The sequence below is a fragment of the Aythya marila genome, assembly GCF_965140915.1.
Source record: "Aythya marila genome assembly, chromosome: 2".
Lineage (NCBI taxonomy): Eukaryota > Metazoa > Chordata > Aves > Anseriformes > Anatidae > Aythya > Aythya marila.
In genome coordinates, this window is record NC_139043.1 from 28,929,718 (window position 1) to 28,947,561 (window position 17,844).

Below are 17,844 nucleotides of genomic sequence, written 5' to 3' on the forward strand. Positions count from 1 at the left end.
AAAGTCCATCAGAGAGCTATCAAGGCCTCGAGCACCTCTGCTATGAGGAGAGGCTGAGAGGGCTGGGACTCTCAGCCTGGAGAGGAGGCAGCTCAGGGGGATTCTTATCAATGTCTGTAAATATCTGGAGGGCAAGTGCAAAGAGGATAGAACCAGGCTCTGTTCAGTGGTGCCCAGTGTCAAGACAAGAGGCAATGGACACAAAGTGGAAAGCAGGAGGTCCCATTTAAACATCAGGAAGCACTTGTTTGCTATGCAGGTGCTCAGTAAACCCATTTATGAAGTGTTTAAGAAGCACGGGCACAGGTTACCCAGAAAGGCTGTAGAGATTCAGTGATTCTGTGAACCTTCTTTACCTCTTTGTGCACAGGCTGCAGAATCAGGATGTGGAACAAGCAAGTTATGAAAACCTTTTAAATACCAAAAAGGTATAGCCCTTTTGCTGTAAAGACAATGGAGTACACAACAAAATGCAGGTAAAGATATTTTTTTTTATTTCCTCAGACGCTGCATCAGATTGTTGGTTTATTATGCCGCCTGAAGTTTTCCGCCTCCCTACAACTAGAGATAATGTTGACTTATTTGTCAGAAAAAGAAATGGTATGCTTTACACTTTACTATCTATACACCATAGAGCAGAAATGTCAGCTTCCTTTGTCTTCCTTACTTCTCTCTACCCACTTCACTATGATCAAGTGTTTGATACATAAAGCAGGAGTTCTCTGTTTTGTTGGTGTTGTTCCACCAGCTATATAGAGCATTACAGTACGAATGGGTCTGCTTTCTGTTCCAATGACAAATGTTGCTTGCTTGTCATAAGGGAGCCTCAGAACAACTAAGGCTTTAATCAAAACAGTAGCAGCAATTAATAAAAGATGCACTGTTTTTCTTGTTACTCTTACCAACAAGAGTGCGTTTTCTTGTTCTGACTCCTCCACAGTCCCCATTACAGGAAGAAAACTTTGACCAGTTTGTAAACTGACAATCATCTTGGCAAGGAATCTGGCACGTCTGTGTTAAGGATGGTAAGGGGCCAGCATATTTAAGGCACTCACTGATGTCAGCCTGTCCTCCATCTTGTCTGCGACAAGTAATTGCTGGAAAGAAAAAAGGATGGGGTTTAATTCAGCAGTTTTTCATGGATGCCTCTAATTTAGTAAGTCTACAACATACTACCACAAACTCACATTGAAAGCCCATATATAAAATTTTCATATATATGAAAATATATTTCATATATTGAAAGCTATACGACAGCCTAATATTTTAAATCAGTTACATCTTGAATTAATACATTTGATATTTCTAACTTTTTTTTTTTTGAGATTTTCTTTAAATTACTATTTATCAGTATTTACCAGGAAAAAAAAAATAAACAAAATTATAGGCAACTGTAAATATTATAAAGATCGCACCATGTTATCCATACTGTTGTATTGCTTTTCACATTATCATTTTTCCTACAGAGATAGGCTAATACTCAGGCATTTAAAAACTTGAAATACCATTTTAAGTAGCTGAGTAGTGCATAAGATATAAAATTGTATCAATAACATATATTTTAGAAAAGGGACAGACATAAAATTTAGAAATATATTCTAAATACTGCTTAGCCACTTGCAGCAGTATTTCTGCTCAATGTTCTTCAGAAGGTTTTGTTCTTGTAAAAAAGTTGAATGACTAATCATGTTTGCTGTGGGTGGGGTACCAACGTGCAGGGGCACAAATTCTTATAGGACAGCCACAACCTGAACAAAATCTTCTTAAAAGAAAAATATTTTTCTTTAAAAAAAACACAGCTGGCACAAAAGGAAGTATTTTGAATACAAGGATTTACAAATAGGGCTGTTCTGTTAATATAGGCTTTAACAATGTTCTACTGCTGTTCTTCATGGATTTTTTTTTAACATGGTTGCTTATCTATTATTCTAACCTAAGCCTCAGTAAATCTCATTTTATTTCCTTGCCCCAAAAACCATAAAAGTTATTATGCAGTAACTAGATTGGAAAGTTCTAGTTGTTTGTTTACACAATAGAATCATATTTATGCTTCTTGGCATCTGACAGCACACAGTATATGCAGTATCTCATAATGACTGTGAAAGTAATTTGGATCACCAATTGTTGCAGCAACATTACACCCAAACACAATATATCATTCTCTATACATATGACAGAATATCATGTTTTATATTACACACTGCTCCATAATTTAAACATAGTACTTCAATTGTACTGACAATAATTGTTTTATTGATATACGAATTGAAAAAAAATGTAAATTTTACCATCCAAACTATTATGGTATAATCAAGTTCAACTGTTGGAGAAGAAAACATGTTTGAATGCAAAGTTTCAAAATAAAACAGAAAATAAAACAGAAAATGAGCTATACATGATTTTTTCCTTCCAGAGGAAGGAGGAATATTTGATGAAACGCATGTATTTTTTTTTTTATGATTGTTTCAAGGCAATTGGAGGTCTTTTGTGACCTGTGCAAAAACCTTTTTTTCTTTCCTGATAAAGCTTTTTTCCTTCTGATAGTTCTAAATTTCTACTTCATGATGACTGTAGGAAGTTGAACTTGATGACCCAAATGGTCTGTTTCAAACCTATGTGCCTAGTAAAACATACCTAAAGGCCCTAAGTGAATTGTTTTTTCCACATCTGTGGTAAAACACCGTGAAAGAGGGGGGAGGGTTGTTCTTCTAGAGATACTAAGCAAACAACTTGCCTGATCCTTGACTGCCCTTTGGTGTAGGGCTGCCAGAAGTGTTTGTAATAGGCTCAGGACTGCATTAAGTTGCGCTTACTGGGGGATCAACCAGCTGTACATTGTCTCATACAATTACCCTGTCAAATCATATTATTATTGGTGGATGTTATACAAAGAACCTCCCCCCCCCCCCCTTTTTTTCCCAGATATAACAATTCAATGAGCGAAACCAAATATCTAAAATTTTAAATTCCATATAACAACAATTTTAATGATGTGTGTGACCCATACCTCCTGTAGGATTTCTACAGTTATCCAAATATTACAAAAAAAGCATAAGTCAAACCAGTATTTTCTAATGCAGACCTGGATTATGGTTTGGGATTCTTGTGAGATACTCTTTCCAGCTAATAACATACATAAGATATCCCAGGGGAAAAACATAGTTCAGACAAGTTCTACTATGTAGAAATTTCCAGAGGTCAAACCTAAATCCTCTGTCTTGAATTTGACTTTTGCACTCATCAGCAAAACTAACTGCATTATCTTCACTACGTTCTCAGGGAGATACAAGACACCGTTTTTAGCAATGAAAACTGTATCTAGCAAAGGGCTAAAAGATTGTCCATTGATTAACACAACAACTTTTAATAACCAATCTCAAAAGTTTAATACCCATTCTAGATACCGCCTCTCCATCTTTGAGAGGCCATAAACACTGTCCATTGATAAACATTCTTTCTAGCTAAATTGAGTTTTTCTAAAGTCAACATTCATTCTATCTTCCTTGGTCATTAAACACTATGCTGAAGGCAGATATTCATCGTGTCATATTTTTTTTCAGAATCATATTAGTACATCAAATTTACACCAGGCAGACACAGGTGAGAAGTTCTTTTGGGGTTTATCACTTTTTTTTTTTCCCCCCCTGATTAACTGTCAGTTGAACCGTAGCAATCAAAGCAGGAAAACTTCATTCTTGAGACCAAAATATTTCACCTTAATAACAAGACAAATTAGAAGACAGCTTGGCATACCAAATCAATTCCCAAATCTTAATTTTCAGAGTGACTATACATAATTATTCATACTATTCCTATTTGACAGGACCTGGATCCATTTTACTGTTGTTATTCCACAGATTAGGGTATACATTTGAAAGGTTAATACTCCTTTGACTGTTAGAAGAGTGGCTCTTTTTTCATTACTTAAAGTCAGGATTTTGACCAATGCATACATACCATTAACACGCCTAGGGAGGTTGTGGAGTCTCCTTCTCTGGAGATATTCAAGGCCTGTCTGGACGCCTACCTGGGCAGTCTGCTCTGAGGAACCTGCTTTGGCAGGGGGTTGGACCCGATGATCTTTTGAGGTCCGTTCCAACCCCTACAGTTCTGTGATTCTGTAATTCTGTAATTATTTTGGCTAAATGTCTTGCTTGACATCAGCAATGCCCTTACTTTTAATGGAGATGTTAAGAGTACATTTTTCACACACAGCCTAATATGGGCAAATTCAGCCCCTGCATCTTTGATCAAATGCAATTCTGTAATTACATTCAGTAAATGTCACTGAGTTCAATGGTTAACTTATGGTTAACTTAGTATACAAAGCAATGTCTTCAACTACTATAAAGCCATGCAGTGCCAGACTAATTATTTTGCCTATACAACCATGTCACATTTATTACAGACATTAGCAGTAAATGGAAAGAGCGTAGTTCTTCTGTTACTAAATTAAGCACAAGTAATTGTTAAGTGAAAACATAAAACAGGAGTATGGCTAACTGAAAAATCAAATTTAACAAGGAAACTATTCACTTAGGAAATTGTTTTGGTATTAAACAATTATTATCTCCCAGAAGAACGGTGTGAAATAAATGGCAGTCCAAATTTTCTGGACAAGGGACTTTGATGTAATTAAAACTTTATCTGATAGCATTGTTTCCACTAAGTCACAGGGGACTACAGGCTAATACATTTGTTGGTGGCATAATGAAAAACAAGACTGTATTTTAACAAGTCTTGTTATACACAAATTTACATAAAGATCTTGCCAACACTGTTCCCATCATTAATGTACTTCACTGAGATGCAAGATTCAGTGACCTCACAGACACCTAAAAATAGCAGTACTTTGTAAAGAAAACTGACAAAAGAGTACGTTGTAAAGAAAACTGGAGGTCAAACTGACAGGCCTATAGTTTCCCGGGTCTGCCCTCCGGCCCTTCTTGTAGATGGGCGTCACGTTTGCTAGCCACCAGTCAACTGGGACCTCCCCCAATAGCCAGGACTGTTGATAAATGATGGAAAGCGGCTTGGCCAGCTCCTCTGCCAGTTCTCTCAGTATCCTCAGGTGGATTCCTTCTGGCCCCATCGACTTCCGTACATCCAAGTGCTGTAGCAGGTTGCCAACCATTTCTTCATGGATAGTGAGGGCCACATTCTACTCCTCATCCCCTTCCACCAGTTCAGGGTACTGGGTATCCAGAGAGCAACCGGTTTTGCTGCTAAAGACTGAGGCAAAGAAGGCATTAAGCACCTCCACCTTTTCCTCATCTTTCGTAAATAAGTTCCTCCCCCTGCATCCAGTAAAGGATGGAGATTCTCCTTAGTCCTCCGTTTTGCATTGATGTATTTGTAAAAACATTTTTTGTTGTCTTTGACGGCAGTTGCCAGATTGAGCTCCAGATTAGCTTTGGCCTTCCTAATTTTGTCCCTGCACTGCCTCGCAACATCCTTATAGTCCTCCTGAGTGGCCCGCCCTCTTTTCCAAAGATTGTAAACACTCCTTTTTCTCCTAAGCACAAGCCACAATTCTCTGTTCAGCCAGGCTGGTCTTCTTCCCCGCCGGCTCGTCTTTGGGCACGTGAGGATAGACCGTTCCTGCGCCATTACGGTTTCCTTCTTGAAGAGCGCCCAGCCTTTCTGGACTCCACTGCCCTTCAGAACCACCTCCCAAGGAACTCTGCCAACCAGTGTCCTGAACAGTTCAAAGTCAGCCCTCCGGAAGTCCAATACAATGGTTTTACTGGTCCCCTTCCTGGCTTCTCCAAAAATGGAGAACTCTACCATTTCATGGTCACTCTGCCCAAGACAGTTTCCAAACACCACATCTCCAACAAGCCCTTCTCTATTTGGGGCACCTCCCCTGGTAGGCTCACTAACCAGCTGCGTCAGGAAGCTATCTTCCACACTCTCCAGAAACCTCCTAGACTGCTTTCTCTGGGCTGTGTTGTGCTTCCAGGATATATCTGGGAAGTTGAAGTCCCCCACGAGAACAAGCGCTGACGATTTCGCTACTTTTGTCAGCTGCCTATAGAACTCCTCATCAGTCTCCTCATCCTGGTTCAGCGGTCTATAACAGACCCCCACCAAGATGCTTGCCTTGTTGGCCTTCCCACTTATCCTAACCCATAGGGACTCAACCTTATCATTCCTAGCCTCAAGTTCTGCGACATCAAAACTCTCTCTGATATAGAGAGCCACACCACCACCCCTTCCATTCTGCCTGTCCCTTCTGAAGTGCCTATAGCCAGACATTGCAGCACTCCAGTCCTGAGAGTGGTCCCACCACGTTTCCATGATGGCAACCAAGTCGCAGCCTGCCTGCTGCACGATGTCTTCCAGCTCCTCCTGTTTGTTACCCATGCTGCATGCATTGGTGTAGATGCACTTCAGTTGGGCCATTGCCTTCTCTCCCAGCCTTGCCATTGTTCCCCCTGGCACAGCTCTAACAAGCCTTGTTTCAGCCCCATCCCCCTTCTCACCTAGTTTAAAGCCCTCTCAATGAGCCCAGCCAGCTCCTGGCCCAGGATCCGTTTTCCCCTTAGAGATAGGGACCCATCTGCGGCCATCAGGCCAGGTGCTGAGTAAAGCACCCCATGGTCAAAAAAACACAAAATTTTTGTGTTGACACCAGCCCCTGAGCCACGTGCTTATCAGGTGGGCTTTCCAAGTCCTCTCTGTACCCCTCCCTGCCACCGTAGGGATGGAAAAAAAGCACTACCTGTACACCCGCTCTATCCACTAACCGTCCTGGTCCCCTGAAGTCCCGTTTGATGGTCTTCAGGCTTCTCTCTTCAATGTTATCACTGCCATCCTGGACTATTAAAAGAGGATAATAGTCAGAGAGGCAAACCAGGTTGGGAAGCTTTCTGGCAATGTCCCTGACCCTGGTCCCAGGGAGGCAGCAGACTTCCCTACGGGTAGGGTCAGGCCAACAAATAGGTCCCTCTGTTCCCATGAGAAGGGAGTCACCCACAACAATCACCCTTCTTTCTGTCCTGGTGGAGGCAGTCCTGAGGCATGGAGTCGACTTCCTCGCCCTAAGCATCCTCCTGGGTAGACTTTCTACCTCTTCCTCAGCTACTGGTCTCTCAAGCTCCAGGGCCTCAAACCTGTTGCATAAGGGCACCTAGAAAGGTGGGGCTGGTGAGGGGGGCATCTCCTGCGATGTCAAGCAGGGATCTGTCTCCATTCCTCCTCAACTCCTAGGTCCCCTGCCTCTGCCCAACAGCAACAGGGCAGAGGGTCCACCCCCATTTCGGGTGTCTCACCCCAGTGCCTGCCCTTCAGGCCACACAGGGAGTTGCTCTACCAGTCTACCTCCTGCTCACACTCCCTGATATCCCTCAACCTCTCAACCTCCTCCTCGAGTTCTGCCATGGGGCAGACCAGGTCATCCACCTGCTCACACCTCACGCACACAGTCTGTCTGCCCCCCGCAGGTGGTAGGTACAGGCTCAGGCACTCCCTGCACCCGGAGACCTGCACTGCCACAGTTTTGAGCGGGCAGCCGTTCTGGGTGTGTACAGACTTCCTGGAGAGCTCACTGTGCTTGGTGGAGACCATCACAGCTTAGCTAGCAGTAGACCGCCGTTAGAGGAGGTGTTTGTATGGGCAGGGGGGAGTGCTCTGCCCTTCCTGCTCACCCTGCCTGTGTGAACTGCCGTGTCACTCCCTTCTGACGCCCCATACCCTGTTTGCCCTGGTCGCCACGCTCCCTAGGGGCTGCTTTTGAACGGTCAGGGAGGGGGCGCTGCTGGCTCCGCCTACACCTTGTCAGCCTCCCTCGCAAGCCCTGCTGGGTCCTGGCGGCTCCCTCAAGTGGGCTCGATGCTGGAAAGCATAGCCCTGCTTGTCTGATTCCCCGCTACGCTGCAGAACGCGTCTGCTTGGGAGCCGATCGCCTCAGCAAGTGGTGATTTTTATTTTTATATAAAAATTTTATATAAATTTTATATATAAAATATATACATATATAAAATTTTATATAAAAATAAAAATAAAATTTTTATATAAAAATCATGTAAATAATGCTTTGGAGCACTATTGTCCATTTTTTTCAGTAAAAAAACCTGAAGCTCCCTGTTGTCATCTGCAGTGACTTTTTAGTCATACGAACCAGAGAAAAGGGACCTCATCTGTTAAATCTCGATGGTGTTAAAATGGTAGTTTATAGCTCCATCAAGAAGTAGCAGTCTTTGTCATTTTGTTTCCTTTATTGTGCTTTTGATGAGGGCATGCAAGTTTAAAAAAAGAAAATCCCCCCTCTAAGTAAGCAATACCGAGAGAGGTAGGCCACTGTCCCTACTTAGCTGCAGTGAGAGGAAAATGTTTTTGACCACCAGCTCTACCTGTGAGCCTCCTCACAGCTCAAACAAGTCTGCAAGGCCACCTCATGCTCGCGGCAATCCTAGGAAGCTTTCTCCAATTCCCCTGCTTCACAACCTTTCAAATAACTCCAGACACATCCTGTGAACAAAGCATGGTGAGACATCAGGATCAGACCTTTAATAATGGCCAATTCCCAGTGACATCAAATATAGCTATTCAGAGATATTTTGTCTGACAGAAAGGTTACATAAGCTTCTGCTTAAATTTTATAAATAACCTTCCTCTTGCTGTTACAGAATCTGCTGACAGATTTCACAATATTCATCCCATTCCTCTTACAAAACTCTGAGGAAGATTTATGGTGGCAAGGACTACAGGCTGCACATCCTTTTGCAAATCTCTTTCCAGTAGCCCTTCCCTGTGCATCCATCCATATACATCATGATGTGATTAGGCTATTGCGGTTTGGGCACTCTAGCTTTTTATCTGCTATACATCCTCTTCACTAGCACTGGGATGTGATCCAACAAACCCTACTTAAACCCACAGAGGCTACTGCAAGACAACCTCTTTTATAAAGCAAGTTTCCTAGGCTTTCCTGTACAATTCAAAAGGGATTTGAACTGCATTTCTAAGTTCCTTCAGACTTTACTGGAGCTGAGGCTTACTGACATAGACGATTAAGATGTGAACGTGACATCATGTATAACTGCTTGAGCTGAAGCTGTTCACAATTTCAAACTATACATTAATCTATGTCACTGAGCAGACCTCTGCTTTGAAGTTATCTATGTGCTAATAAATGTTGGCAGTAAGAATTACAAAGCAGTCCCTCTTAGCACGCTAGCTGGAGCAGGTTCCTCTCCTGGTCCATAGTGAGTTTCATAGCCCACATCGCCATCAAGTACCAGAAGCCTGTTTTTATCAAGCATTTGCTCTCTTGTTCCAGATTCTGTATTCTGTATTTGCTAACATACCATGTTTCTCCCTCCTGGGTTTCAGGTGGCTCATCAAGACTTCTGGTCAATTTACACTTGTTAATTAAGAAACAGTTTACGATAATAAACACAACATAAATGCTGTTGCAGTAAAACACGGTTTCTCTCTCTACTTCTTGTTGCTTTCTGATAGGGTCAAGCAGACATTTCAAATTCCTTGCTGATGCACTCATAAGACCCTTTCATGAGGGTTTGGAATAAGAGCAAGTTAGAAGTCTTAAGTCACAATTACAGAATAATTCTTGCTCTACTTATCCATTGTTAAAAGGCATTTTAAATGCCTTTAAAAAAGGCATTGTTAAAATTTGCAGTCTTAATTGTGGCATTGTTAAAATGCTTTTTAACAATGCCACAATTAAGACTGCAAATTTTTATTCATTATTCAGCACAATTATCATAACTATCTGCATTGTTCAAATAAGTCAATGACTACAACAATGAATTTGCTTCTCAAATATTAAACGCAATGTTACAATGCTTGGGTTTAGATATAAATAGTTTCCCAACATTTGAATAAGTAATTAACTTTTTTTTTTCTTAAAAAAAGTCTAAATAAAATCTGTTCATATAACAAAAAGCAAAAACACCAAACCCCTTCCTTCTCTTTCCTCTGCATTGACCCAAGTTCTAATTTTCTGACATGTTCATTTAAACTGACATGATTTGTAACAAAACCACCATTACACATGACAGCTAGAAACAGAGCTATCTTTAACAATGAATCACAATTCTAAATTTTATGATTCACCCAAGCTTCTCTTCTGTTGAGCAAGACCAACATGGCAAAAAAGCTGAAGAATGGAAATGTGAATAGTAAAGCTGTTGTATAAAGCAAGGCATGCATACGCTCTGTCTTTATTCAGACATTCTTAAGATCAGTCATCTAACCAGTAATTTTAAATGTTTTCTAACTTCTAGTTTTTCCTTCAGATGTAAACATCTTTCTAAATAACATATGAACAGTACAGACTATTTTGTTGAAAATAAGCTGCAAATGACTGCATAGTCAGATGTGCCTATTCCCTGGTATACCTTCCTATTCTTTCTTATTTAACACCTTTGCTGTTACTATCTGTTACAGTGTTCTTGTGTAGGCAATCACATCAGAAACAGGATAAACTAATGGCATTGGCAATATCTCAGACTGAAAAAGAACAGAACTATTGTCACATACAGGAATGACATTACTGCTCTATTGACTATCAACAAAAAATGAAATGACAATCCACTAGAAACTAAAGGACTGACTTTTATAAGAATTTTGTTTCACTTCATCTTCAAAAGTAAGTTAATAGAAACAAATGAATGTGTGATTTCTACATTCACGAGCACCAGAAATTTCGAACTCCTTTTCCATTGAATTTTTTTTTTTTGCTGTTTACATATATATTCATAAAATTGTAAACATTTGTAAAGAAATCAGCAACAAATGCTTAAATATACAGTTCAAAATATCTGTATTCAGTATCACATTATAAATGCAGTATCAAAATATTATACCAAACAGATTTCATATTTCATTGTTTAGCATTTCCTGATTTTGGGGTAGTTAAAAGGACTTGCACAGTAGTAGTTTTGTCTTTTTCTGCATCTATATCACAAAATAATCTTTAAATGAATGACGTATAGTACAGAACTTTTAAGAATATACTAACATGCAAAGTTTTCCACAGCCTGTAGAAACTTTATATTTGAGAAGCTAAGTATTCAGGAGGTAGCTAAGAATCAGCAGGGAGAACGGACAAAACCTCTTCAAGAATCTTCCTTCAAAATCTCATGAAATCTTTCTAACACTCCAGAAGGCAGAACCTAATCACCCAGAAGGCTTGCATTCAGGTCAGCCTCCACTCATGGAGCACCCTGCATGAAATCAACTCTTGTAATGGGGATGAGAATAATATGCACCACTAAAATTTCACACATGGCTATTTTCATGGCAGAAATTATAAAGTAAGAAGGGAGAGGGAGTACATAATACCCTGTGTAAGAGAAAACCTATAGAAATCTATCAAATCATACAATCAGTAATTCCAAAATCATGTATTGCTTAGTATATGTGTAATACACATGATTGAAGTTGGAGCTGAAAAAACAACAACAAAAACCACAACCAATCAACACGCAAAAAACCCTGAAACTCTCATGACATGGAATAATAAAATACAATTTGCACGCACAATAATTGGCTGTCCTTTATTAATGAGTTTGAGGCCAAGTCATTAGATTGAGGCACTGCAACACATCTATAGAAAATAACATTTTCTACTGAACTCCTACCGTCAAAGACAGAAATCTTATTTTCTCAGTGTGTTAAATGAATGTATCCTCCAGAGCTGCTAGAAATAGATTGCATTAGTGATAGACCTCTGAAAGAATTACCACAGTCAGAAGTCTTTTATATTAGCAGGCAATACCTTCGTGTTTCATTTCATGGTAAGTCCTAAATTGATCTCTTGTAACACCTTCTGAGTAAATGGTAGAAGTTACTAGTTTAAGATTTACTCTTTTTAAAGTATACCATAACCTCATTTAATACTGCAAGGAAATTAATGACCATAACATTTCATTTCTGCAGTTAGCAGTGTCCTTGATCAGGAATTCTACAATTTGCTGAGACAATATTATTTTAACAGATAGAAGTTTGCACTCAGCAAAGGCAACAGAAAAAAACCTTCCTGAAATTCAGGGTTGACTAGTAGTTCAAAGCAATTCAATTACTAACACAGTAAGTAGGAACTGTAATTATTTTCATACTGAGTTTATTTAATGCACCTATAAACATCACCTTACTATAAACAGTCACACATACACAATTCTATTAAATCTACAAAATTCTCTGTGAAAACAGGTGACAGTAAAGCTGGACGTGGCTGTTAAAATTAATTTCTATTAAATGCAAATAGTGGAAAAACATTTGGGTCACTGGTCTTGAAGGGTCGGTGGTTTTGAAGACAAATTGGCAGCTGTTTAAGAGAGCTACACATCAGTGATTAATTCCTGGGCCAATTCTGTTTAGCATCTTTAACAACATGCACAGAAAGTGCCCTCAGCAAGTTTGAGGACAACACCACTTTGAGAGGAGCAGTCAGTACCTACCTGGAAAGTCTGGCTGCCATTCAGAGGACCTTGACAGCCTGGAGAAATGAGCTGGCAGAAACCTCATGAACTTCAGCAGTGTAAATGCAAAGTCCTGCACCTCTTGTGCTCCCATTACTCTCTACAGCTACCTTCTTTATACCCGATTGAAGGGTATAAAGAAGAGAGAGCCAGAGTCTTCTCAGAAGCATATAGTGAAAGAATGAGGGGCCACAGACATAAATTGCAGCAAGTGACATTTCAAAGCATGTATTAGGGAAAACATTTTCAGCACAAGAGCAGACAAGCAGAGCAAGTGCCCAGAGAAACTGTGCGATCTCCATCCTTGGAGATGCTGAGAACTCATCTGGACACATACCTGAGCAACCTCCTCCAGGCTGGGTGGGATCTAAGTTTAAAATGAGTCCTGCTATTGTTGGAGGGTTGGACAATAGGACCTCCACAGCCTTCCTCCAGCTCTAAATTATTGTAGGGTTCTCCAATCCTAATTCTTTGAACACTCCTTACAGGGAACAAAAGTCTTACATTTTGTCTAGCAGACATGCTTATAAACATGTCCAGAAAGGTTGCCCAGAGAGACTGTGGATGCCCCATCTCTGGAGGTGTTCAAGACCGGGTTAGATGAGGCCCTGGGCAATCTGATCTATTGGTTGGTATCCCTGTCCATGGCAAGAAGGTTGGAACTAGATGATCTTTGAGGTCCCTTCCAACCCAGGCCATTCTATAATTCAACGTCTTCACAAACTTGCTACCTGAAAAATGTCATGTTTTAACAGGTGAAATTGCTCCATTTTTTTTTTCACAAAACAAAGACTATAAAGTGACCTATCGCCTTTTTATTTTTTTTTTTAAATTAATTAATTTATTAATTATATTCAGAGAAAACTTTCCAGAAATGTGCTTCAGGTAAGGATGCTGAAATAAACCTAACAAACAATACCATGAATTAGTCACTGATGCAGTATCAGTACTTAAAAATAAATTAAAATTAATATTATATGAATAAAGCATTTGCCAAATACCAGTTCGGATGTACTCTATTATACTAGCATTCCATATTTTCCTCTGCTGAACCCCAGAAATTTAAGTAAAATTAATGCTAAATTACAATGAATTTTAGGCACTTCCCACACCATTACAGCCATAGACATCTGCAGAATAACAATAGGTTCTAACCTCTTGCTTGTAGCCCAGGTCCACAAGTCTCGTGTGCTCCTGGACTGTCTTGGCGCACATACCATGGTACTAGCTGGCACCTCCGCCACTTGTGGGTCTTCCACCTGAAATGAGGAGGAAATAATCAAGTAGAAACAATTCATCTAAATATGTAGCAATAAAAATCACAAATAATAAATTCCTTTGCCAAGCTTCTTCTTCTTATAAATATACCAAAAAGGTGAAATCAGGAGCAAAAAATTACCACAGACACAGCAAAGAACTGGGACAGTGAGTTTAAATGACTGCAATGGTGCCTCAGGAGATCCCAGAGCACTTAGGTCTAGGGTAGCCGGGTGGCAGCACCTTCAAAATGTGGAGCCAACCAAGAGATCCAAAGCAGTGCATGGGCCCAGATCATATCAAAATAAAACAGTCAAGAAGATGTTGAAAAAAGCTTTGATAAAAAGAGAAATATTGTGCTGCCTATATTATTTGATCAGTAATTTAAACTGCTAAGAAACTTCTACAAAATTCTATTCTAGTTTTGCAGAATACTCTAGGCCTTTAAATATAACTAATCCAGTTAGTGTTGCAGCTCCAAAATAATCCAGAGTGTTTTGAACTACTCAGAGCGAGGGGGAAAAAAACTAAATCCACTGCTCAGATCATCTTCTGCTCTTTTATATATAGTGATCAAATCACTTACCTCAAGTTTCATTTTAACCTGCCTCTGCTGGCTAATATCTGAACTAAGTCATGAGAAAATCTGAGTGGATGAGTCCACCTGTCACATCATGTGTACAGGTCAGAAAGATACTAAAGGAAATATGCAGAAAATGTGTTCAGTATCAGTTCACGTCACGAAAATCAAATCACCTCATTTACCACTCACTAGCAACTCTAATTGCTACTTATGTCTACTTAGCACATCATCCTGTAGTAGCTCAGGTAAAATTTGGTACTGAAGATCCTAAACAGATGAGGAACAGACAGTATTTTAAAGGATATAACTTTGATGCTGGTATTGACTAGAAAAAGATTTCAAATTACATTTCTCTCATGCTTGGAGTACTCACTATGATAGCTTCCCAATGCTGTTTTGCATATTTTCATATCTTTCAGTTATATACAGTGTTGCCTCCAAATGAATTTGCAATGATAATTCTTACCAGATGATGAAAGCAACATATTACTTTAATCTCAATCTGTTTTGGCTAAAATAAAATTAAACTATATTTGCACCTCTGCAACAGAGTGTTTTCATGGAAGATAGCCTTATTCTCTATACACTGGAAAAAAAAATGGCTTCCAATTCAAATACATAAATTATACATTAAAAATAACCCTCATATTTATTATCAAGTACATCTAAGCTTTCTCATGCCACTCAGAAAGATGTTGCAAAACTGCCCCAAAAGTCTTCTTAAGCAGTTAAAGTGGTGTTCCCCACCTGCTAGAATTGTCAGCCTTCTCTGGTGAAGATAGGTCAACACTGTACGTTAGGGGATGTATCAATGGGCGAGTCATCTCTGGGTTGATGGGAATGGAAAAATGGAGGGTATGTTTCTGCATGGGAGAAGAACTGAGCTCTTCTAAATAGACTCTGCATTTCACTGGCTTAGATAATTTAAAATAGATTTTTTTAATCATATAGAATTTCAAATAATTGCAAGGCAAGATTTATCTTGGAAAGCAATTCTTATTAGTTGCAATGTTCATGCAAATAAACTGTTTAAATAAAAATTAAAAAAAAAAAAAAAAGAAATAAAAACAACATAATTTCCCAATTCAAAGGAAAGAAAATGTTGACATGTTGGTCTTGATACACTGAGCCTAGCTGAGTGTACATATCTGTTCAGAAACCTTGATTTAGCCATACATCTTATTTCTCTTAAGTGGAATTCAACAAAATTTAGAGGTAGGTAAAGGTTGAAAAACCATACATAAACTGCCCTTGGTTGATAAACACTACCTGTAGCTATAGCAGACGGGAGAAGCTTCACATTCTTTTTCCTCAAACAAAGTGTCTGGGCACTCACGACCACCATTAGCAGGGAGTTGGATAATGACTCGGTGACGGGACTGTTTTTTTACTATGATATCACCTGCAAAGGGTAGAAAAACTTGTTTCTCCTGCTACAGTAATTAGAGAAAAATAAGATTTAACATAACAGGTATTTGAGTCAATCATTATAATAGTGACATACTACTTTGTCCATATTCAGAAAATTAAGCATAATAGATAAAACACTTTAATCTCAGCTAAAGACCTAGAAGCAGAGTGAAACAGAAAGCAACAATGCTGTCCAAATGAATATATAACCGAAGTGAGCACACTGTTTAAGGGAACAAGAACAACCATCTCAGTTTGCTGCTACACATTAGTTTCAAAGCATAAATTTGCTTTAATCATCGACTTGCAGAACTAGAAACATAAATTAACAGCAAGAAATTATTATATTTCATAATTTCTCCATTCACTAAGTGTCTCAATCAGAAAATCTAAATGCCTTTTGCTAATCTCTACAGCCAGGAATATAACAAATTTAATTTACACTCCTGGTTATCTCCAGGATGGGCTTTAATTCTGCTCCTTACACCCTCAATTCCCACAAGCACCAAGATCCACAAAATATTCCAAAAGAACATATTCTACGTATAACGGTGAACTTTTATTTTCTCTATCTAGAATTTACAGTTTATAGTTTCTAATTATTATAGTCATTCATTATTAATGATAAATAGTAAATAGTTCCCATAAGAATTTTGATTTCAATCAGCTTCAAATACCTGTGCTTCAGGCAGAACATGAAGGGAAAACCCACAAATTTGTATTAATTTCATAGGAATAGCTAATGCACAAATATTTAAGGTAAAAATCTTGGTTTTGGTGTTGTTTTATTTATTTTGTACTTATTTATTTATTTTCAGAGAGCTGTAATGCAGACATTCGGTTGACTGGACTGATACCAGCTTTGGTGGGTTACAACAGCAGCTGCAGCTTGTCTGAACACAGAAGCATACTGGACCATAGCCAAGCAATCATAATTAGGAGCAAGCAGTAGGAGAATCCCGGCAGTGGCTCTCCACCACCTGGCTGCTTTTTGGAATTGAGAAAAACCTCTGCTCCTGAGTCAGTCAGCTCCAGGAGAAGCCAGGGGCTGGCAAAAGAGACAAGACAGACGTGCTGCCCAAAGCCACTGCTGACACAAATGGGTAAAGCCCATGGAAAAATAAATAAATAAATAAATAAAAATCGTTTGACCCAGAGAGTAGAAAAAATGTCCATACTGGTTAACTAATACCCTATTTTATAGAAGAATAAATCATAGTTTGTGGTCAATATTTATGAAAATACATTCAACAAATCAAGAACTTTCTTAAAAATGAAAAAAGGACAACATTTTTGTCCAAGATGATCTACCCCAACAAAACCATTTCAGCAAGAACCATTAATATTGATGTAAAAGAACACAGTATTTAATAATGAACAAGTATATAATAGATTCAGTTTTCATGGTCTTAATTATCTGGTGTTTTTCAAAGGTTATAAATTTAATCTTCCTAACCATTCTTTTATTTGTTAGAATGAACTAAGCTCTACTATGAATTACTGTGAAAATGACTTTGTTTGTGTCCTTTGTAAAGCATTAAGAATAGACCGTGACTGTGACATTTGAAGTACATATATTTAATGTAACAATATCTTACATTCTGATAATATGGTAGCTGTGAGTAATCATCACATCCCACACAGGGATTAGCACCCTGTGGAACAAGGACTATTACAGACTTTGTCCGTAATGGTAGATATTAGAAACATACCTCCTCTTAAGCTTAAAAAAGAAAAAGAGATAAGGCAGAAAGATGCAGGCAATATTAAGCCAGTCATCACTTCAACTTCATGTACAATTATAAGGTCATAAAAATTTGACCGATACCTGCACTGTTTTTAAGGGCTTTGCCAAGTGTATTAAAATTGCAATGCATGTTTAAATCAGACCATTAATATCAACTAAAAAACATCTTATTCTTATTAATTTTGCTTATTAACTTTTCTTCTGTTTTCCTTGGGGTAGAAAAAAACAGCACAGGCAAAAGTGAAAGTTTTGCCTAAACTATATAGATATACATATATATCTTTGGATACACAGCCTCAGGCTTTCTGATGAAGAAGCAATGTATGTACTTCTAAAGGCAAAATCTGACCATTTTATAATCTGATAATTCAAATGCAGTTTCTACAACTGCAGAAGTA

The 17,844-nt window shown here is 38.8% G+C and overlaps 1 protein-coding gene across 1 annotated transcript in view; it reads right to left on the reverse strand.

The window, feature by feature from the left end:
* The window catches only part of THSD7A (thrombospondin type 1 domain containing 7A), a 287,238-nt gene that overhangs the window by 45,955 nt on the left and 223,439 nt on the right, over positions 1-17,844 (reverse strand). The window contains exons 12-14 of the mRNA XM_082755177.1: positions 15,559-15,691; positions 13,605-13,708; positions 903-1,097 (exon numbers count right to left, since the gene is read on the reverse strand). Of these exons, the coding sequence (XP_082611303.1) occupies positions 903-1,097; positions 13,605-13,708; positions 15,559-15,691 (432 nt within the window). The remainder of the gene's footprint in view (positions 1-902; positions 1,098-13,604; positions 13,709-15,558; positions 15,692-17,844) is intronic.